Genomic DNA, 23,121 nt, shown 5'->3' with positions numbered 1-23,121 from the left:
AGGAGAAGCATGCATCCTGAATTTCATCTTCCTGCCGATAACGCGCCGAGCGCCCAGTCGGATCACCAGACAGGCCCTGCTATTCATGGGTTTGAAATGAAATAGCTGGGGGTGACTTTTCTACCTTCCGCTGAATTAATTTGCCAAATCAAAATTTCAAAGTTATGTTCCTTAGAAGCAGCTGGGACTGAGCAGGAATCCCGGGGAGGACTCTTGTTGGGATTCCTGAGTACAGGATTTTTTTGGAGAGAGTTTGGCTCAAGACTTCACTTAATGCCTAGGGCAGACTGTGCACCAAGAGGACTTGGGCTGGCCATTATTGCTGCATGGTCAGCCCTTTTTCAACCAGAGTCCCTGCTTCAGAGAGGGGAATGGAGGACGTCATGCCTCCAACCGTAGGAGGGTCTGCAATGAAAAGTCTTGTGTCCGGTTGCACGAAGCAGAGGGCTTGCGATACCCAGGTTTTTGTAGTGTCCCATCTTTTCTGTTTCTGAAGCCACTGCAGTGCACTAGCAAGCATGCCCTTCCTTAACCCTCCCCACAGTTTAGGCAGGTCTGTCATTTTATAGCTAAGGAACAAGCCAGGGTAAAGTGATGGCACCTCTTTTCTTGAACTAAAACTTCCTACTGTAATGTCCGAGACAGACTTGGCTGGGTACGCAGGAGCTCTAGAGGGACCACAATTATTCATTGAAGGATTAGCTGGTGTGAAGGTTTCACATGGGTGTTGATGTTTGCAAGAAGAAGTGACATTGGGAATGAACGCAGGGCTGCAGCTAAATAACCATTTTGTCTCAACTTGCAGCTACTAACGGCTTTATTTTAATTACGTTTAGGGAGAGCTTGAAAAGGGCTCCATCATGCTTAGAAATACCCTTAACCTCGGTAAGAGAGAACTGTCTCTGTGTTAAACCTAACAACTTAATGACAAGAAACGCTAGGCAACTTTTCAGCCTTTAAAATTATTTTGCTCTGTGCTGGACTCCACCGCACTGCCTCTCTCGACGTGTCCTTTCCCTCTGAAGACTCTTGGATTTCTTTCCAAGCTTGCGTTGCTGGAGTGTGTATGGAGTATACCAGATGTTTATGTATGTTGGCCATTTGTTCTTACCAATGTCCAATCGGAGTGAGCATGTACGTGAATGACTAGAAATGCATGGGCATGAACTAAAAAAAAAAAAAGGGATTTTCTCCAAAAACAATTAAAAATGATTTTTTAAAAAAAAATGGAATAGATGGGGAGCAAAGAAAATACAACTCGGAACCGAATTGTAAGGCTAGAGTGGCACAAACGCAGTGCTTCAATCTGGGAAAGGTTTTTGAGCCATTTAAATTTTTGGAGTGTATCCTAGAGGACTGGCATAAAGGAGTCCTGTATGTGTGTGTGCATGTAAGATGAGTAAAAAAACCAAAAAACCCAACTAAAAACCAGTGAAACAAACCCCTGCCATTCCTGTTTCTGGGATTGACGGCAGCAATGCATGAGTGACTAAAAGCACGAACATTGTTAATTCTTTTGTTTAAAAATGAGAGCTTAACTGTAAATTTTCCTGTGCACTTTTTCCTTTCTCTGCACTGTTCATTACCAGAACTCGAATAACAGCATGGTCATGGCTGGCAGTAATGCTTGTGCTTCCGCTGCACTGCAGTAAACTGGTTTTACTGAACTTGGTAAAATCCTCCTTCCCTTTTACTTCTTACTTCATGGTATCAGGGTGCCAGTGGGGCCGAAGCACTGACGCATTTTGAAATCCCAATTCCCTGCATCAGTACAACAAGTGAGGGCTGAACACGTTATAAGAATGGCAAAGATATTTCTTTAAACATCTAACCTCCCTGACTTTAGAGAGCAGGTCCCCTTGCCCCCTGCCACTTCAAACACGTTCAAATTCAGTTGTTTTAACTTTTTTTGCTTTTTTTTAAGTCTTTGTTCCATACTAAACCTGAGCCCAGTAGGACACCTGTCCTTTGAGAATGGCCCGGCTCATTTTTTTTCCTCCTGTATAAAAAGAGCACACAGCAAAGCCCACAACGCTAAATATGACACAGCCTGTTGCCACAGCCGAGGAAAGGACTAAACTTCACGATTCTTTCAAGCGCTGACTTCTGGTCAGTTTTAAACACAGCCCTTTTTCAAATTAAACACTAGTGCCCATTGCATTTTTCTTTATGTATCTATATATCTATCTATCTATATATCTCTCTGTCTCTGTAGAGAGATATAGACATATAGATATTTTTACAAATGACACAACCACTATGCATATGTCCTTTTGGGTACATATGTGTAAGTACACAAAACATCTCTATAGAGAGATAGAAATATATAGATATTTTTACAAATGACACAACCACTGTGCATATGTGCTTTTGGGTGCATACGTGTAAGTACACAAAATGTCTCTATAGAGAGATAGAAGTATATATAGATATTTTTACAAATGACACGACCACTATGCATATGTGCTTTTGGGTGCATATGTGTAAGTACACAAAATGTCTCTATAGAGAGATAGAAATATATATAGATATTTTTACAAATGACACGACCGCTATGCATATGTGCTTTTGGGTGCATACGTGTAAGTACACAAAATGTCTCTATAGAGAGATAGAAGTATATATAGATACTTTTACAAATGACACGACCACTATGCATATGTGCTTTTGGGTGCATATGTGTAAGTACACAAAACGTCTCTATAGAGAGATAGAAATATATATAGATATTTTTACAAATGACACGACCACTATGCATATGTGCTTTTGGGTGCATATGTGTAAGTACACAAAATGTCTCTATAGAGAGATAGATATATATATATAGATATTTTTACAAATGACACAACCACTGTGCATATGTGCTTTTGGGTGCATATGTGTAAGTATATAAAATGTCTCTATAGAGAGAGAGATAGAAATATATATAGGTATTTTTACAAATAACACAACCACTATGCATATGTGCAAGTACACAAAACGTCTCTATAGAGAGATAGAAATATATATAGGTATTTTTACAAATAACACGACCACTGTGCATATGTGCTTTTGGGTGCATATGTGTAAGTACACAAAATGTCACACACAAACCTCCCGGGCAGTCAGGGATTCCTGATAATAGCATAGACATTGCAAGTCAGCACCCAAAAGGACCCTCCAAATGGCAGGAGAGCTTCGATCATTTTTTTTTTTAGCTCCCATCTTGAGATGCAGTGGGGAAAAGTGTTGTATTTTAGTGCAGACAGGACTGTCACTAATACTCGAAAAGAGAGGGGGCAAAAGAAACAGTCTCCGAAAGCTGACAAAGCAGGAGGTGCAGGGAAACTGGGAATCTGAGATTGAAATTGCAACCGAATCAAAAAGCTGAAGTATGGATTGGAGGAAGACGCATGCTGTCTGGAGTGTAGCAGCAGATGTCTGTGCTCTTGTGAGCTAAAAGGGGAATATTTAATTGGTAGTACATGTGGGTTTTTAATAGTAATCTAAACGTGTAATGCCAACGTGCTTGAGTTATTGATTCGTTCCTAACCATTGCCCAACCTCTAAAATCAGGGTTACGCTTTCTCACGCTGGGACGCACAAGTGAGCCATCCAGAGCACTAACCACTCGTGATAGCCCTGGACATGAACAGGAATAAAAATATCTCGGTAGCTTCTGCATTACCATCATGGTGGGGGGGGCAGGATACAGCCTTTTGTGCCTTTTGACTCTCTTCCCCCATAATGTCTAACAGTAATAATAGATGTAATATTTTTAAATGTTACCTTGCAGACCTAGTCGTTGGGGCAATTAAAACATCACAGAGATCCCTGAGCATATTTTAAACTTTCTGTCTAGTGTTGTAAAATAATTAACATAAAATAGAACCCATAATTGGATATTTATAGTTTTATAAAGGAAAGAAATTAATTGCTGCTTTAAAAATTAGAGATTACTTATGGAGCACTACACAGTGTTACTGTGTCAGTATAAATCTGACTAAATAGATTATATGCTCAGCTAATCATTTGAACACCTGTATGTGGAAGAGATGCAGCTCAGAGCATATTGGTTGCTCCCTTTTACGTTTTATCCTTTGACAGAGAAAATGTATCAGGCTGAAAAGTTAACTTTCATTTATTTACAGAAGTTGCAAAAGACTTTGAATACATTTTAAATCAGAAATGAAGAGAAAAGGCTTTAATAGGTGATATGAAAGTTTAATGAGAAAAATCAAGAAGTAATTTGCCACGTATTTAAAATGCCTCACAACAGGTTCTAATACTGTTCAGTGACATTTTTAAGTATACCAGGTGCAGGTAGAAACTGAATTGTCGAATTGTTAAATTTTCTTTTGAAAAAGCTCCTTTGCTTCATAAAAAATGCAGCGTTGCCCTTTTTTTCATTATTGAGAAAACGTAGTCTCTTTTAAGTGAAAGGGAAGACTGTCTGCACAGAAGCAATTTTAGAAAGAGACAAATTGAATGGCTCCCCTTCAGAGCACGGGTTTCCACGTCCGGTGCCTCTGCGCGCCGGCTCCACTTCTGCGTATACCTGACGTTACGGGGCAAACGTGTGGCTTCCTGAAATCCAGAAGGCTACCAAAAACAGATCTATTGCCATTAATGAAATGGCTTCCCACTTTAGCAGATAATTCAAGCAGTAGATTCCAGATGACTTGGTATATTTTAAACACTGTATTACTGAAAATGAGTTTCATCGCTAATGAGGTGTATATTGACTGATGCTTTCTAATGGGGGAAAAACTTTGCATATCGATAATATTACATAAGCATCTTCATCTTTATTATTAAAAAAAAAAGCCGACCCTATATTTTGCAAAGTTACCTCTTTGTAACCTTTGGTTCTTCCTAAAAATGAGACCTTTTGAATGCATCTAGGAAGCAGCCTAAATTCAGCCATCTGCTGGAAGTCGGGTCAGGAAAGTGGGTGCTGGCCATGGTTTGCCCATGCACAGCTGGTGCAGTCGGCATCAGTTCAGCTAACATAAATACTAAAACAATGCTCATTCTTAGGGTAGATAAACTCAAAATACAGGCTGACATTTCACTGCCATTTTTGATCTGCTTCCCAAATGCCACACCACCACTTGAAAACCTCACTCAACAATGACAACCAGCCCTTTCCCATTGTCTGGCCAAGGCCTTCCCTCAGTGGGAGACAGTCTTGGAAAGATTTCAACCAACAGCCAAGCTTTCAACATAAAATGACATTTTTAGACTTCATTACCAGCTTGGAAATATTTGCATCTTGTATAGCATAGTACACACATGCCAGTCAGGCAACTGCAAAAGTGTGTATTGCAAGTACAACAATATTGCAGTGTGGCCCATGTTATCTTTAATTTAAATAGGTGTTTGGTACCTTCGGACGTTTAGGTTACGGTGCAACGTTTGCAGAAAAGCATCGGCACAAATTAATTAGGTTAAAGTCAGATTTATCCTGCTGAAGTAAACTTCCTTTGCCCCTTTTGCCCCTTAGCGTCCCCGTGCAAGCAAACGAGAAAAGATAAGCCCGGATAAACAGAAGTTAGTTGCCCTCTCCCAGTAGCTTCCAAAAGAGTTTTCCCTGCCTAAATGCTTTATCAGCTTTGCGGATACTTTTCCAAAACTTTGGGGAATTAAAAAAGTAAGATCATTTTCCCACCGGAAAGTTTTCACTGCAGAGAGGACCTGCAATCTGTCTAGGCAGATGACGTGCAGTTTTGATATGTAATCCACAGGATCCAGAAATTGATAAATCGCTGCAATTTGTCAGCATTGCCAAAGGATTTCAATTTGTATGGAAAGTCAAAATAAAACGTTACCAAAGTGTACGTCTAATCTAAGTAGACGCATCCTAAACCGATGCCTCGTACCATTTGATAGTTAACAGCCGAGGCGTATGGGGGGGTTGCATGCTGTTATGAATGAGTGATTTTGAACATTCACCGTCATGTTTTGTGTGTGTTAAACGGTGTAGACTGAGGAATCTTTCTGACAGTCTATCAGTAATAAAGTAAATGATTGGAGAACTGTACTCACAAGCTGATCTGTTCAAACCATCAGATGTGGAGTGATTTGACTCACGTTTTTTTTTCCAAGAACTTCATCCTCAGTTCTTACGTGTGTTGTTTTTGTCCATTGAGGAATACAAAGAAAAATGAGTTTGTTTTTACTTGTAAGGCTTTACTCAGTTGCCAAATTCGGCAGAGGAGCTGGACTATGGGGATCTCTCAGGTAAGGGCTAGTCATTAGGTACAACACTGTGCTGTTAAATCTGTGGATACTGTTTCCACTTTGATTTCTGCATCCTGGCCATTTTGCATTGCACGGTTGCCACGATGTAGCGATTAATTAGAGTCCTGTCATTTAGAAATATTCTTGTTTTATGCTGTTTTTTTTCCCCTCTTGATATGGGCATGCCTTTTATTATATCCTCCTCTTTGGAGCTGGGGGGCGGGGGGTGGCAGATCTGTGTACCCCGGTGTGATTTATGTTTCAGGTTGTCTAACAGCTACTGTGTGTTCAGTGGCTTAGAATAATTTTTTTTAATGCTAATTAGAGAATGGTTCAGTTGAAATTTTGTTACATTTGTAAAACATTCAAGGATGTTGGATTGTGAGAGTTGGTCAATATATATATATATATATATATATATATATATATATATATATATATATATATATATATATATATTAAAAAAACAAACCAACCCAACCAATCAGCTTCACTAAATCTAGGCTACCTGCTATTTCATGGTGTGCTGGCAAATTGTCATGACATGTTTATCTCAAATGGGGAGAAAAGGGGGCATTGTTTTATCACATGACATGTTGCAAATTAGACGCTTCAACCCTGTTTTTTTCACAGCAGACTGAGCACTTGCAAAAGATGCAGGCATTGCTAATCCAGATCAAGAACCAAACATACCTTCAAGGGGTGATTTGGCATGATGGATGCATTTGAAACGCAGGCATTAACTGTGGTACAAACATAAGCATTACATCTCTGGGCCTTGGTTATGTCTGGCAAGATGCTCTCTCCCTAAACGATCTTATAAATTAGCCCCGACTGTCACTGCTTCACTCTTAATTGTCCACTTTACTGACTCGTGTTTAGGTTCGCTGTCCTACGAGAGGACTGCAAGTCCTGAGCACATATGAACTGTGAGGTCAAATGTCTCTGCTCGCCTAATTACACAAGACTTTTAATCTGTCAAGAGACAGAGACGTTCTCCCGCAGACATCCAAAATGGGTCTTCTGCACATGGCATGCAGACACAGAGATTTAATGCCCCCTTTGGAGTCCTGTTTCAGTTGCTGGACTCTTTGCATTTGATGGTGAGCAAGTCCATTTCCATTGTGTAGGTAAAAAGGTGTCAAAGTTTTTCTTTCACTTTTTTTTTTTCCTTGCATCAGTAGAAGGTGTCGTTCTTTCCTAATAAACCCAGCAGCTGCTTCCCCAGCGCACTATTCTCGGTGTAGTACGGCCAAGAGCGTAGGATTATTTAACAATTTTAGTAGGTGTTTTATTGGAGTGAGCCATCCCAACAGCTGAGCAGTGCTGATAAGTCTGTCGCAGGCGTAAACTGGTCCTGATGGGTAAGAAGAGCCTCTGATATCTCAGATATGGATAGAAAGTACTTGTTTTACTTTTAAGTTGATTTGAAAACAAAAAGCCGTCGATGGGCTGAATAACTTTCACTTGAAGACACAATTCAACTGGGTATCTTCCAAATGGGCATCTCCCATCAGCTCTTTTAATGGGAGCGGGGCTAACCGTCTCTCTGCTGCAACACGAACCGAGCATACCAGCCTGTTGAGACACGTATCCGCTGGCTGGCGTGGGGAGGCGGTGATCGCTCTGCTTAATTTTGCCATTTCACTCCCAGTCCAGCCAGTGACTCGTTCTGTTTTCTGAAGAGCCTGGAAAGGTGTTGAATGGACGGGCTATTTTCTAGCAGGCCCAGTCTTTTGTATTTGCAACTTAACGACGTGAAGTCGAATCCTCCGAACCCCTCGTGCAGTGCAGCGCAAGAGCACCGTGTCAAGCAGGAGAGCAGGCCTCCTGCTTGTGCAAACAGAGCCCGCTTTGTAAATTAGATGGGGGGAGCTCTGAAAATGCGGTCCATGAAAACGACTCTCTTTATGTTTCTAAAAATGAGTCAGTTATCTGCAAAACCCACGCATGCCACCCAGCTCAGCTCACCGCGGTCATGAAAAAGTAGGAAAACATCCAAACCTCCTCTTCAGCTATAAGCCGGTACTCCCCACAAACCAAGGATGAGTCTGAGTAGGCAGAGGGGCAGCAGATCTGGGCTCTCGGGCCAGTAAAAGCACCTTCCAGTGCTGAGCTCTCCCCTGGAAAAGCCCAGCCCGCCCCAGACCTCCGCTTGCACGGCCCGTGCGTGGGCCTCCATCAGTTGATCCCGTTTGCCTTCATGTAGATTGGGAATTGGGTGGGCAGCCAGAAAGCAAGCAGGTCAGGCTTTAAGGATTAAATAGGAAGCCCTCCTTGGTCGTGAACCTGCTGTTGAAACGTGGTGTAATTAAATGTGCCGGTCCTGCTGCAGTGTTTGCTCAGTCTGCTGTTCATTTCAGGTGTTCATATCCTGCTAAATGGTGCACCAGAGGATCTGCCAGCTGTACAATTAAGTAATGCGGCGCTTGCCTTACATCTAGCTAGCTAGTTTCTAGTGGCCTATTGACTTTTGCTGGTAGAGGTGCTTGTGTCCGTACTGCTCTCAAACCTTTGCTGTGTAACATAAAGAAACCTGACTGCACTGAAAGGGTTTGTCTGGTGCTCAGAGGAGCTCCGATTAAATTACTCCCCCGTTGCTGCCTTCTCCGCACAGTGCAGTGTCAGGGGTATCGTAGTTGCAATCCTATCAGTTGCTCACTAGTCACAAGTGCCAAGCTAATAATTTTTTTCTTTTTTTTTTTTTTAAAAAAAAAGCTATTTGCCTATGATTGTAATAATCCAGTTAAATTAATTCAACAAATTGTCTTTTCACTCCCCTCAGATGCATTAGGGTCTCTTTATTGTGCTCAACAGTGTTGATATACATCTTGTAAAGCACTGAACAATCAAGCAAAACCTGTGTAGCCTTTACATCTGGTTTGATTAACTAATCAAAAACTGATTAGCACCTTTGTTCAAGAGGGATCCTGATTAATCAATTACTATTGATTGTAAGTGCGGTTCCATTCTCTAGGCCAGAGATGTCTGAAGAAACAACCAATAAAAATTGAGCACCTGTCATAGTGATTAAATTTATTAAAACAAAATGCATTATTTTTTATGAAGCTATCTTGAAATGGGTCACTGAAGGGGAGCATATTGATTGAAGAAGGATGAACTCCTTGAATTTTTGTAGTTTAAATTGGAGACCAAATTCAATTATAATACAAGACAAACAGGTTAACACCAGTCTTAAACAGTCCATCAATAAATTAGAGTAGGTGTAGCACACTTAATGCTAAACTGCAGTAATGAATAATATTACCATTTGTCCCTACTGTATCTAGGTAGCAATTTCATCCCTTTCATATTATGGATAAGTCATATATTTATTTTTGGAAATAATGACCAATCCCTTCCCTCCCCCCCAAAAACCACCACCCAAACCTTTGTGCTGCTTCAGCTAATGTCATCTTCTTAAGCAGTTTGATACACTTTTCTCCATGAAACAGATTGGCCAACCAGTCCTCCTTTATAGGAGAAAATTCAATTTGGAAATGTCCATATTGACTCTCTTTAGCCCTCCAAATCATTAGCAGAGATGGCTGGGCTGTTTCAGTACAGGTTGCACCTTTTTAGATTTAGGAGGAACTTTTCAAAAGCACCCGAGTGACTTAGGTTCCCTAATGCCCAGATCACACTCAATAATGAGACTTAAAAGTGTAAGTCACACAGGCACTTCTGCAAACTGGATCCATTAAGGAAAAGGGACTGCTGGATTTAAATAACTCAGTTAGGTTTTCCCTTCCCCAGCATGGTTCGATATTGCACAGAGGCAGGTAAAGCGTGATCGCTCTGATTAGACTGTAAAAAAAACACCAAAAAAAAAAAAAAAAAAGGCAAGCGCCCCTTGTCCCACATCACCGGTTAAAACTTAATTTCCTTCCAGAAATGGAAGTACTGTCAAGAAATTTTTGTGGGAGTACAGCAGTAAATCCAGAGGTGTGGAAATTAATGGCCATACTGTGCCCGCACAAAGAGATCTATCCATCTCCTGCTGTTTACAGCACCAGCGTGCAGGCAAGAAACTTCAGAGCTGTCACCGGTACCCCAACCATGTTTTAAGACTGGGTCTACATAGCAAGAGGTGTAAACCAGGCAGGGAACCCATTCATGTGGCAGCTACACTAAATCATAGGAATAAAATGCTCTGTTTCAGAGCCAGGGGTGGGACAAACTATATCTCCTTAAGTGCTTTATTTATAAGCGTGCCCTAGGTGTTAAAAAACAGGGCTGTAATGAGCCACACAGCTGGAGCATACAAATGCAGCAAGAAGCATGGGGGGGAAAAGGCCTTATTTAAAAAACATCCTTGAGGCTCATCTGGCCTGGCGGTGAGGTGCTGGAGGTCAGGTTCAGGGTCTCAGGTTGCCATGTACTTGGGGGCCAGGACTGCCACGAAAGCCCCTTGCCTCTCTGCCTTCAAGCATCCTGAGTGCTTCCCCGGCAGGGGCTCTGCTCCATCGAGGGCTGCCTTAAAAACCCAGCTCTGTAGGGTTTGCAAGCCCTGGCTCTAAAAATCCCATCCAGGACAGGACTTTGTCATCTGGGGCTTTGCAGGGTTTAAAAATAAAAACCTTGCGTTTTGTTCTCGGTGGTTTTTGCAAGTTGGATGCTTTTTATAAACTTCCAAATCAGATGCGATTTAGATTTAAAATCCTGGCAAGCAATGAGCCCACTGTCACATCTAATCCAGTGTCTCAGTCTCTGAATCTAGAGCTCTGACCACCTGCCAACACAGTGAAAATAAACCCACAGGAGCTAGATTTTTTTTTCTGTCTCTCTCTCTCTGAAAAGGGCCCATTAAAAACAGAATCAAACAGAACTTTTCTATCGAATAGCTGGGAAAAAAATCTGCCATGGTTTTGCCTGGAGCCTCGATCTTGCCTTAGGTGTTTGACCCACATTGTTAGACTATTGCCACTAAAATCCACTGGCTTCTCCTCCGACTCTCAAGACAGTTCCCACAATGCCGGCTATTTTTAAGCTGTCACATCGGCAGAAGTCCCACATGCCATGGCAGTTTTGGAAAATGTGGGCTAATAAGTTATCCGTTTTGAAAACGGCCCACTAAAAGCCAGGCATTCAGGTGTAAAGTATGCCTGGTACTTGGGCATACAGTGCTGTGAAATAAGGGCTTGTCCGGAAATTTGTTAGCAGCATTGAGATGCGTGAGAGTTTCCTTGGTCAGTTTGCATAGACGTTGTGTTCTCCACTGTCTTTTCCCATCATTTACCTTTCCTCTTCCACAAGGTAGAAATGAGGTTACTAACGATTTTTCCTGAAGCCAGACAAACAGCAAAGTGAACTGAGCTTCCACTGATTGGACCCTGCCATGGGCTTGCTATTAACTGTTTAATCCCTCCTGCCGAGGTATCTAAAAAGAAGATACCAGATAACGATAAATAGATAGTAGTGACAAATGGATTTATTCTTCTGCGCGAACACTTCTTATCAGATCTGCTGCCACCTTAAAGGAAAACTTCAGGTTCTACTTCCTATAAGAGCTCTGCCTTTTCTTAATTTTTACTTAATTTAACAGTTGCTAAAATATATATATATCTGTGCAATGATCTGTCTCTTCTTCCCTGTGATTGGAGACCAGACCAGGATGCTTTTGCAGCTAATCTGTATCACGCTGAGTTTCCTGCGGAGTAGTTCGCTGCTGTATCAGCTAAAATGGCAGCCCCCCTGTTCAAAGCCAGAAGCTCCATTTATTTGCTCTGTGAAGGCAGTGCAAAAGCTTTACATCAACTCGTATGTTTTAGCTTATAACCAGTTGTTAATATAGGTATCTAAGGTGATGGTGTAATGCATCACAGCAGCTTTCCTTTAAGGTGCTTTGACATTTTGCAAAGCATCATGCTCGGAAGTTGGATTTGACTCAGATGCAAAGTGGCCTCCGGATCGCGGTGACGGCCTGCAGGCTACCCAGGGAGCAGCTCGCTCCGGTGTGCATTCACCTGTGCTTTACCTTCCTGCTCCCCTGCCTTTCTCCCGCCCTTAAACAGGAAAGCTCTTTGATATAAAGGCCAGCGTGCCCCAATATATATTAACATCTTAATGGGAAAGCTGTGCATGTATACATTTACTACTCTCTGACAAGAGGGAATTAAATGTCAGAAGGATTTGTAGCATCTATAATTGAATTGGTGCTGAGAAAAGCAAATCTTAAGGAAGAATAACATATTAGGATTAACAAATAATGTGGCATTTTGTCAGCTCCTGCCATCTACCCGGTTCCCCCTTCAGTAATAAAGTTGTGATTTTTTTTAATCATAGATATGAAGCCAGAATGACTTGGGTAAATCGGGGATGCTGTTGTTAAGCAGGTGCCTGTTTTTAAGGTCAAGTCTTTGGTTGCGGGGCACAGTTTAGGGAAACTCATTCCTGCTCCCTGTCTCCACACACCCCTGTCTTTCCAACAGGGAAGTGTTGGTTGCCATTAATGATTGATTAACCGTGATCCTAGATTGAATAATCTTCAGTCCCACCCATTTTTGCTTCATTAGGCAGAGCTCATTTCTGGGCTGCCGAGACCTCTTGGGCTGGGTTTGTAGATGTGTTGCAAACCCCAAATCTGAGTGTACCTGCCTGGGTCCGTTCCCCTTATGAAAAACTTGCTTGATGCCAGTAAAGATCGTGCATGGGTTATAGTCACAGGACCTGGTCCATAGCTGGATAAAGCCTCCCCTCCTACAAGGAAGTATTGCTATTGTTGCTGTTGTTATCATTATTATTCCGCTTGCATGAAAGGGTGATAAAAATTGCCATAGCCTGATCTAATGCCTTCTGGCACCTGGAAATAAAACATTGATTTGTTTCCAACGGTGCGTCTAAAAATAGAAGAGTTTGCTTCAGGATGGGTTGGGTCAGATACTATCAGCCATTCCCCTGGCGGCACCCTCTCCATCGAGAAGCCTCCTTAGCACTTCTTGCATTAGAAAGCAGAAACCCTCCTCCCATTAGATAACCCTACAGCAGTAGTGCTGGGTCCAGCGGATGGTCCCCGCTGTCGTGGGGCAGGAAGAGTAGGGAGCAATGTTAAAACACGGGAGAGAAAGAATAGAAAGAGGTGAAGAAGTTTGTGATGCCAAGTGAAGAGAAGAGAGGCAAGAGACGGGATTTCTCCCATCCGTAGTTGTGATGTTGTGGTGCCAAAGAGCCGTAAACTGCCCCGAGGTATAACCAGCCCTGGCATTAGACAAGGGGGCTCTTCTGGGAAATGACAGCAATAAGCTTTGGAAAGGAGAACACAAGGAATGAGTCATTTATGGAAAAAAGGGATATTTGCCCATGACACCTTGTCGCTTCAGGCCCCTTTTTCTCCTGTTAGGGAAACAGTTCCTGACTTATCGGTACCTGCGTTAGCAGGGCAATAGCTGTTGCGAATCCTCTGTGTGAGGAGGGCTCTGTCGTTGTGTTATTTGGCAGGTACCGTATGAAGGATGCCAGAGAACAGGGTCCCTTGTTGGAAGCTGGAGTGCCTTACTGCTGCTTTTTTGCTTTTAAAAAAAAACCCTAAAAAAAATGAGCATTTCAGTGTCCCCAGACATTGTTTGCTTTTTAGACTTATTCTCACCAGAAATTGCAGGTAGCTAAACTGCCCATAGAGACACAACAGAGAGCATTTATAATAGTGGCTTTTTTTGGCTGTACACAACTGGCTGCTGAACCTGAACTGTGCACTTGAAAGCTGGCGTCTGTTGGCTGGTGCCGTTCGCATATGGAGGCAGAGTTTTTAAAAGAGTCTCTTGAATCACAAATGCAGCGAGCTGCCTGCAGCTGGGGTAGGTCCCGTGGTGGTGAAACCACCGCGTAATTGGTAGCCCCTGCGTAAGGCCAAGGAGAGGCATGTTAGCATTGCAAGCCAGACTCGGTGTGTATGGGCAGAGGTGGTGCAGGGCCGCTGGCAGCGTCCCTCTGCCCGACTCCCAGTCCGGTGAGTCATTCAGGTGACGCTTGCTTGTGGGACTGCATGAATCAAAGCAGAAGCAGGTGCATAAATACATTTTGGTGGATAATGCAGTTATAATTGACTCCCATCTCTGGCATTTCTAGGGAATAAACATCCTGTGCATTAGCAATCAAACTTGAAGAGCCGGCCCTTTCGTTTGATAATCTCATATAAACATGAACCTGTTATCTTTTAAGGCGAAAGTGCGCTGATGACTGGCTCCCATACTTGACATTAGATGGTCTGCAGTCATTAAAAGTCTTCAGTGTATGATATTTAATTTTTAATTAGCGTGTAAAGTTGAAGATGGAATATTTAGCCATGCACATAATAAAATAAACTTGGAGCATGTACTTCGCAAAGCTATTTTTTCATAGAAATAATTAAGAAAAATGGCAGTGCATGTCCCAGTGGAAGAAATCATATTTAATAAACTGTTCTGGCCAGAAATGTTTGTCAAGCTGTATGCAAAAGTCACTTCTCAGGGAAATACTGGCTCACTAAAGGCTCGCTGCTCTTGACTTAATTGCAAATTGAACAGAAACCATAAAAGAGCTGTCAGGCAAGTGGTCTTGGCACGCATGCAGTATTTCCCTTTATATATTACTGACCAGATCCTCAGCAAGCATCAAGTGACATTGCTCCATTGAGGTTAGCTCCTACTGGCAGCAAGCAATTCTTCCACCCAGTTTGGGATCCGTCTGTCTCTTTGGGGGTGAAGAGTGACAGGTAGGAAACGATGACCTTTAGCGCTAAATATCCTTAAATGCAGCTGCACTAGGCAAAGCTGAAGAAGCTTGGTGACTTCTTGGGGCATGTGCATGCTAGTAGAGACAAAAAGTAAGCAAGCATACAGATGACGCACACCCCCCATGGTGTAAAATTGCCACTGGGGTAAAGATATGCCAGTTGCCAGTGTCCTTGGCTTACTTAAAGGTAGCCATTTGCTTAATGCAAACAGGCTCTTGCTGAGTGCCTTGCACCTCATGGCAAGGCACAATCAGAGCAGCCTACGGTCTGTTGAGCGGGGCTAAACTCCGCTCTGGATCCTGGTGTCACGGACATCATTGTGAAAAATGACCGAGCTGGGCAGCCAGGACCTCAGTGCAGGGCATCGCTCGAGGGGTGGTTTGCAGCATATCTGCTGGAACAGTTGTGCTGTCTGCTGTCAGGAGGACACCAAAGTGTGCGCACAGATTTGGGAGCAGACAGGGCCCGCGTGATAAATGCAGGGAGCGAAACGCCACGTTCGGTGTCCTCATGGGACGTGGCGCAAAGGAGTTGCGCTGGATGCCAAGCCGAGACCAGGTGCCTAGGATGCAAGTGAGAGGCCACCTGGTTAGATGCGGACAGGTGAGGCAGTGTGCAAGCAGGCTGGCGGGGGCAGCTGGCAGCATGCGCGTGCAGGAGAGCTGCCCCTCCTTGCTGAGCGGCGAGTGCAGGTGCACGGTCGGCAGAAGGCGCGTGCCTGCGAAGGCTGACAGCAAATGCTTTCCCCAGGGGGAGGCTTTCTCAGCGCGCGTCTCAGCCTCCGGAGTCCTTCGGAGCCCTCCGGGATCACCAGGACGCACACCGTTTCCTGAACCACTTAACTTGAGCTGCATGTCTCTTCTCCATTGTGCATATCTTGTTTCTCTTTGTCTCCTTCACCCGGCGATGAAAAATCGACTTGAAAGACAATAATTTTCATTGGATCGGAAGCCCTTGGCAATTCAAGATTAGTTAATTCTCCTGATTGAGAGATCCGTGTTTATGGCTTTCTAACCGAGTCTGATATTGCATTGGTTGCTTTCCTGCTCGGCTTGGTCCTTCAGGGATGCTTTGTCATTATGATGCTACAGATAATTTTGCATTTCATTTTTCCAATCATGAGTTTGTAAAGGACAAGCCGCGTGTGACGCACCTGCCGATGGGAGGCACTGCGGTGCGGGGCCCGAGCCTGAGCGCGTTCAAATCGGCACTTCAGCGTTTCGTGTTTTAGCTCGTGCAGCGACGGCCCCCGCAGCACACGCTCCTGGCGAGCAGGAGAATCCTTTTTGCCACACTTAGTTTAGCTTATTAGATACATTGCTGAAGGGGATTTCATTTTGCACGGCGCCATCTAATTGGCTGCTTGTCATTTTGTCCTTTAATGTGCACCTGCTTTGACCTAATTAAACCTACCCATTCTGCAGTCTGTGTCAATACTGCTGCCTTTGTTCTGCTTTGGTTTCGTTATTTTTTTAAAAGGTAACGGAAAGAAACGCTGCGAGGAATTTTTTTTTTTTTTAATTTAAACTCTTTTTTTAATTAAAATGCACTTTATGGGGCTCTCAGTCACGAGTTATTTACTTGCATCCTTCCGTACTTAATCTGAGAACAAAATTGGAAATATCGATAGAAAGTGTGAATCCTGGGCTCCTACTTGAAAGCTTTGTATCAGGTTTCGGCTCAAAAGAGCACCATTACCTTTAGCTGTCACGGATCTGTACGCTTGATCGATAAACTTCAAATATTATTATAGGTGGAGGCTTCAGAGATTTGCTCTGTTCTTTGGAGAGAGACGGAGATAAATCTTTCTTAAAAATTGACTTGAATTTGCACTCTCAGTCTTCCTGGTGAAATGCATTTCTCTTAGGTGTCCGGGCAACAGCATGCAGGACAGATTTATAGGCCACGTGCTTCTTGTAGTGAAAGATTTAAATGGTAAATCCTTCACATATGACTTCACAAATCATGTAAAGTTAAAAGATTTTTACCGTTTCTGTTGCTGCTGTGCTTAAATCGTAAGGTACGGCCAGTAAATCATTTTAATGGAGGTGTCGCGCTTGACTCAATAAAAAAAAGAGAGAGACAATGGTTTAGCTTCCATTCCAAAATGTTAATGTATTAATCAACGGGAGAATAATTGTTTTTTACTACATTATAAATCTCCGTTGCCATTAGAATTGCAGCGAGGGTTGATGTAGCTGCGTTCTTAAATTAAAATTGTTTACACTGCTATACATTCATTTTACATGGCCGTAGCTCATTCTGGGTTCATTTTGGAGCTGTTCCCCAGCCAGATAAGTCATTCCTCTCCAGGATGACGGCATCCTGAGGGAGCGATGCTTATAAAGGAAAAATAATTGCATGGTGAGGTGTTAAATAAATAAAATAAAGCAGTTGGAAGCAATGTACAATTATGACTTGCTATCTGTATTTGAAGAGGGTTTTATGGTTTGGATTAAGAGTTTTGCCACTTGATACATCGCAGAGGGTACTGAGCAGAAAAAAAGTTGGGTTTAATCTTGCATGCTATCTTGGTTTTCTTTGGAGGTGACAACATCAAGGGAATCAATTCTCTGCCATGCAGGTGCTTACTCTGGGGGGGAGGGTTGGACCCCCGTGGTATCTCGGTACCTCCGGGACTTAAAAGTCCTCCCGTCATTGCATCGCTCCCTTTGCTGGGCGCGGGGAATGGAAACGGGGGGCCAAAACGTGGGCAGGTCTTTGAAAAATCATGCACTCTGTGGCTCCCTTCCTCCTCTTCTCCCACTCCTAGCTTGTGCTGCACCAAGCTAGCAGTGCTGCCGCTGCCTCTGCTGCTGCTGCTAATGGAAAATCCCTTGCCACCCGATCAGCCGGCTCAGTCAGCCTTGGCTGGCCCTGCCTGCTTCTTTGCCTGATCTGATCTGATCTCTCTGGCTAGATCCACGCCATACCCCCCCTCCTGCCTCCCAAAGTGCAAGGGCTGGCTTTTCCAGCCGCGGAGACAGCTGCAGCCCCGAACTTCCGATGAGCCCCTAATAAGTCCCACATTCCTATTCCTCTTCTGATCTCGGCAGATTCTCGAGCAGGTGAGGAAGGGTCGATAAGGACCGTGGACCACGCAGTGATCGGCGGAGTCGTCGCCGTGGTGGTGTTCGCAATGCTCTGCCTGCTCATCATATTAGGGCGATACTTTGCGAGACATAAAGGTAAGCCGAGGACAGGCACGAACACTGGAAGGAAGCTGCATGCGTGCGCTTCACGGTGCTTGGCAGTGGTAGCCCTCCATCCCATATCATCCGCTGGCAACGCGGGACACTGAGCTTTGTTGCTTTTGGCAGGAGAAGGAAAACGGGCCTCACGGAGGAAAAGGCAGGAGGACTTTGATAGTGAGAGCAATTGCTGGTCCATCACAGACATGGAGATGGAGGCTTGTTAGGTGAGGTCTGCAGCTGGTGTGGACCAGCGTAGCATCTAGCCCATTAAATTAACTCTGTGCCAGGATGTAACGAGGGACAAGGAAGGGTTTTGCTATTAAACTGACCCTGAACATCAGTCAGCTCTTCAAGCAGTCTCTGCTTGTTCCCACTCATGGGATGCACTTCGAAAAGTAATCTTCATGGTAGCCCATGCTTGACTTTTGAGCATAAGAGATGGCAAGACATAATATCAGGGTAGGATGTGGCCAAAACTCAGCTTTTCTCTGAAGCTTATGACCCAGGTCTAACGTTGTTCATTATAAAGTGGGTTTAAGCCACCTGGCACTTAGCATTGACCAGTCTGTGTGAGGGATGGTTTAGTAGTGAAGGAAACGTAAGGCTGAACAGGCCACGTGGGAAGTGCTGGGAAAATCTGGCACTAGGCTGGAGAGGGTGAAGGAGACGAGGGTCCTGAGCAGTAAAGAGGATAGGAGAGAATTGAGGAGGAAGGCAAGACAGGGGCATGACATGGACAGCAGGGGGAAGGAGAAATTAGACTCAAATACATCTAGAACATAGAGCGCAAGAGTGGGTCTCGTCAAGGGAAGGGCATGAAATGCTTGGCATGGCACTGGGCTGTATTTGCACTTGCATTTGGACCCTGGCGGGTTTTAAATGGCACGAAGTAACATAAACGGGTCTTTCCCCTCTCGCGGATCGGAGTTGGAGGGGGAACGGGTGAGGTGCTGCTGGTGCCCCTTGCAGAGGTGTGCTCAGCACTGCAGGCTCCCGTTGCTCGGCCCTGCCGCTTTCCCCTTCAATGCTATAGCACGGTTTTAAAAAGAAAGTCTCCGTGGCGCTGGTCCTGAGGCCCTTCTTAACCGGCTGCCAGGTCTGCTTGCTTGTTTGGCTTTTAACCAGGCGCCGGGTTATGATGCTCTGAGCAGGAGCCCCATAGCCTCCATAGAGATGCTGGAGCAATGGTCCCCACTGGAAGGGCTGGGGGCTGGGCAAGGAAGCGCTGACGAGTCTCGGCTCCCGGGGCACGGCGCGCTGTTTAATCCTGAATCCCTCTCCCGATGGCTTTTCTTCCCCTTTCCTGTAGCTCGTCTGCGGTGTAGCCGTTCGCACCGAGCCCGCCCGTGAGTCACCAGAACTACCTTACTGCTTTCTTTTCAGGTACATACTTCACTCATGAAGCCAAAGGAGCAGACGATGCAGCCGACGCAGACACAGCGATAATCAATGCAGAAGGAGGACAGAACAACTCCGAAGAAAAGAAAGAGTACTTCATCTAGATCAGCCTTGGTTCCAATGAGGTGTCCAACCGTGGACAGTTACTGGCCCAATTTAGATGATAAAGAGACAGTGATGTTGAAAGTTGCGACCAGCTTGTGTCTTTTTCTTTTTCCTTTTTTTGTTTTTCTTTTTTAAACGAATGGGTGGAGAGATGCGAGACTACGAGGGTCCGGGATTTGCTGTGTAAAAATGTTCTTTGTAAAGTACACTCTGCTGTTCGACACCTCAGCTTGTTTGGGTTTTATTTTTTGGCCAAGTCCAGCTTGGATTTAGTTTAGTTAAGTCATTTGCAGAAAATTCTGTGCCTTGTTTTTTTTGTTCGTTTGGGTTTTGGTTTTCTGGGAGGGGGAGCGGGGGGCCGGGGTCTGTGTGTGTGTTCGTTTCTTCTTTTTTTTCCCCCTTCCTATTCTCTTTTTGGAATTGCCTGCTGGGAACCCTTGGAATAGGTTTATTTTTTCAAGTCTTTATTTTTTTTTCCCCCTTTTGTTTTATCTCTACTCTTTTTTCCGTTCAGATCTCGATCTCATCAGAGGAGAACCAGCACACTTAAGATTTCATCGTTTGCAATTCATTGTATCCATAACCCATTCTTCTCTGTTGTCGTAAAGGTTTGGATGAGCAAGCGCTGGGGACGGTTTGTGGCTGCCCATGTTTCAAATGCTTTATGTGGTGGAGACTAGAAAATAGGCTGTGACTCAGAAAATGTACTCCGGTAGCTGTGGAGAGACATTACTGCACAGGGTTATCTGCAAGTGAGGCATGTCACTACGTGATTGAATCTGTCTTTAATTCTGTGTCTGTAGACTGCTCTCGGTGTAGGGATCCTCGCGCTGTCTGGACAGGTTCGGGGCATGAAGGGATCCTCTTCCTTGTTGCCCTGAACAAACCTGACAGATGAGGGCTGTTCCTTTTATGCAAGTGGACAAATTTGAGTGGCCACAGGAGGGAAAGAGAGAGTGGGGGGGGAGGTATTTCTGCTCTGATTATTTCTCTTCCAAACAGTCCTGTCAAGCGTCCCCAGTCGGCTTTACTTCTCCTTAATTTGTCGGAAAAAGAGGGACAAAAAAAACAAAAAAAAAAGTCTTTGCGGTGTGCAAAGGGCTGTAAACGAGCAGTTTTTATTTTCTTCTTCCTCCTCGCCTTTGTGCTTGGTTAGGGAAGGCGGCTGGCTGCGGTCTGCATGCGCTCGGTATTGCAGAGCTTTGTCCTGCTGCGAGATCCAACAAGAGGCTGTGTGAAACTTTCATTCGTTCAGATTTGGACTCGACAAAGGCAGGAGGGACAAAAGAAGGGCCGGGATTGTTTTCATGCTGGCCTGCCCTGCCCTGTGTCTCCGTTCGGCAAAGGTCAGAGGAGAGGTGCAAAGAACAGTATGTGGGCTCTTTCACGTACTTAATCAAAACTCAAATGCTGAATGGGGTTTTTTTTTTTCTCTCTTTACCTTTCATACCCTAGCCTTGGCCTCGTTCCTCAGCCTCAAGAGCCATCTGCCAACAAATTACTGATCCTTGCATGATGGCAGTCGTGATGCACAGCTACTAAAAATAAGTTACCTTGAAAATGTTTTAGGTTCGAAGCCCTGGGAGACGTTGGAAAAATAAAACGGATTTATTTATTTTTTCTTCCTCCTGGCAGGGGAAATGTAGGAATTTGCATTCGAGATTGCAGGGGAAATTGGGTAGAAACCAGGAGGTGAGGAAAGTCTTTTGAGTTTCGGAGCGGGGATGGAGCTGCAGACAGGCCCTGATAAGAAGCTGGCATTAAAGCAGGCGGTACGGAGGGGAGGCCACTGACTGAGTCATCTTGGATTTTAAGAGATGCTAATTTTTTTTTTATGCTTTACATAGAAATTTGACACTGATTTAAGCGGGAAAAATTGCGCCTAAGTGTCAGCAATTGGGGGATTTTTAGGAAGCATTTTTTTTTTTAAGCTGTGTGAATTTTCCTTTTTAATTTTTGGCAGCGCTTTTCATAGGCCAGCATGAAAAAGGGAAAAAAAAGAAAAAAAAAAAAAAAAAGCCCTCTTAAGCAGTATTCTGTCTTTTCCCCTCCTTCAAAAACCCTTTAGAAAAAAGGGAGAGTCACAAAAAAGGACCGTTTTTCAAGAAAATGTTGTCAAGTACAGCTCTTTTCTGAGCCTTACATCCAAGGATGAGAAGCAGTTAGCTTGTCATGGAAAGGTTTTTGGGGGGCTTTTTACACGCGGATCACAGAATTGGCATACTGTTTTTGAACAGCCCATCTTTCTGTTTTGAAAGTGTACAGTAGTGCAGTGTTACCGATGTAACTTTGACTTAAAATGTTGACATGTCTCAGGTTCATGTGTTTTGATTGGTGTTTTCCGTCTCAGGTAGATTGCAAAATTTTGGCCCCACACATTGGACGAGAACAAAACAAAACGAAACCCAGGAAATTACGGATTTTAGTTGTATATTGGTTTATGTATTTTTTCCTTCAGTATACAGTGCACTGTTTGAAATGTATTGTTGAGTATTACTTTGTACAGGTTTAGATCATAAGGGTTCTTTTTTTAAGAGTGAAGAAAGAACAAACTTGTTTTTAAAGGAATAGTAAAAAAAATGAAGGACGTGTCACTGATGCCAAATAAGCTTGTTCTTGACTCACACACCATTTTTATTTTTTCCCCTTAGGCCAGTTCTGTTTTTAAGGTGTCCATGGACAATGTTACAGTGTAAGAAAATACATATCCATATGTTCCCATTCACATTTTGTATTGGTTCATGTATACCATTTTTACAAAGAAAAAGAAGTACTATAAAATATCTGTCTTCTTAATAAAAAAGGTTAATGTTACAAAACTATTCTTCAATCTCATTCTGCACTCTTTACCTTCTGCAGTCTGGGGGATTCAGGGCAGGGATGTCTGCACTCGGCTTATGTCGTGTAAAACTCCAGCCCAAAGAAACCGGTGTGCTTCCCTCCAAGACATGATGCTACGGGCCACAAAATTTGAGGGTTTCGTTTGCCACCTCCTCTTCCCGTGTCCCGAGTGACTTGGACAGTCACCAAAGTCCAAGTCTGCTGTCCCTTGGCCAGGATAGAGGTGCATGGGAGAAAGGCTGGCTGCTTGGGAATAGTGTGGATATTTCACATATAGTCACTTGTAACCTTCCTAATGAAAAGCATGTCACTAACGAGCCAGTTGTAACCGTAGTCCTCACCGTTTCCGTGTCCTCGAGTGCTTCATTCCTTGCATGGTACATAGCGTGGTATGACTTGGCCCCTCTTTCTGTTTCCAACCCCATGTCTTGCAAAGCCGGGTAGGTACCTTTTTGCTCTAGATCTGCGAGTAGGAGATGCCATCTGATTCTCCAGCTTTAAAAATTCTTGCGTCTGTCGCCAAAGCCTGCTTGAGTGTTTTGAAGAACCCAGAAAATCACTCTTACTTCTGGCTGTGCAGAATAATGCTGGCTGCTCTCAGAACAAGGGAAGTATTTTTAAAGGTCCTTCCACTCTAAATTATTTCTGAAC

At 43.8% G+C, this 23,121-nt stretch overlaps 1 protein-coding gene across 5 annotated transcripts in view; it reads left to right on the top strand.

The window, feature by feature from the left end:
* Positions 1-22,451, top strand: part of CADM1 (cell adhesion molecule 1) — a 265,868-nt gene extending 243,417 nt beyond the window's left edge. For 3 of the 5 annotated variants that reach the window (XM_059719750.1, XM_059719749.1, XM_059719747.1), the window contains 2 exons: positions 17,989-18,120; positions 19,510-22,451. In XM_059719750.1, coding sequence (XP_059575733.1) covers positions 17,989-18,120; positions 19,510-19,628 — 251 coding nt within the window. In that variant the 3' untranslated portion in view covers positions 19,629-22,451. Of the gene's footprint in view, positions 1-6,168; positions 6,223-17,988; positions 18,121-19,509 lie in introns of all 5 variants that reach the window. The other 2 variants (XM_059719748.1, XM_059719746.1) reach the window with 1 other exon arrangement.
* Positions 22,452-23,121: the final 670 nt, after the last annotated feature.

The sequence above is a fragment of the Alligator mississippiensis genome, chromosome 16 (assembly GCF_030867095.1).
Source record: "Alligator mississippiensis isolate rAllMis1 chromosome 16, rAllMis1, whole genome shotgun sequence".
NCBI classification, from domain to species: Eukaryota; Metazoa; Chordata; order Crocodylia; family Alligatoridae; genus Alligator; species Alligator mississippiensis.
This window is presented reverse-complemented; position numbering and strand designations above follow the sequence as displayed.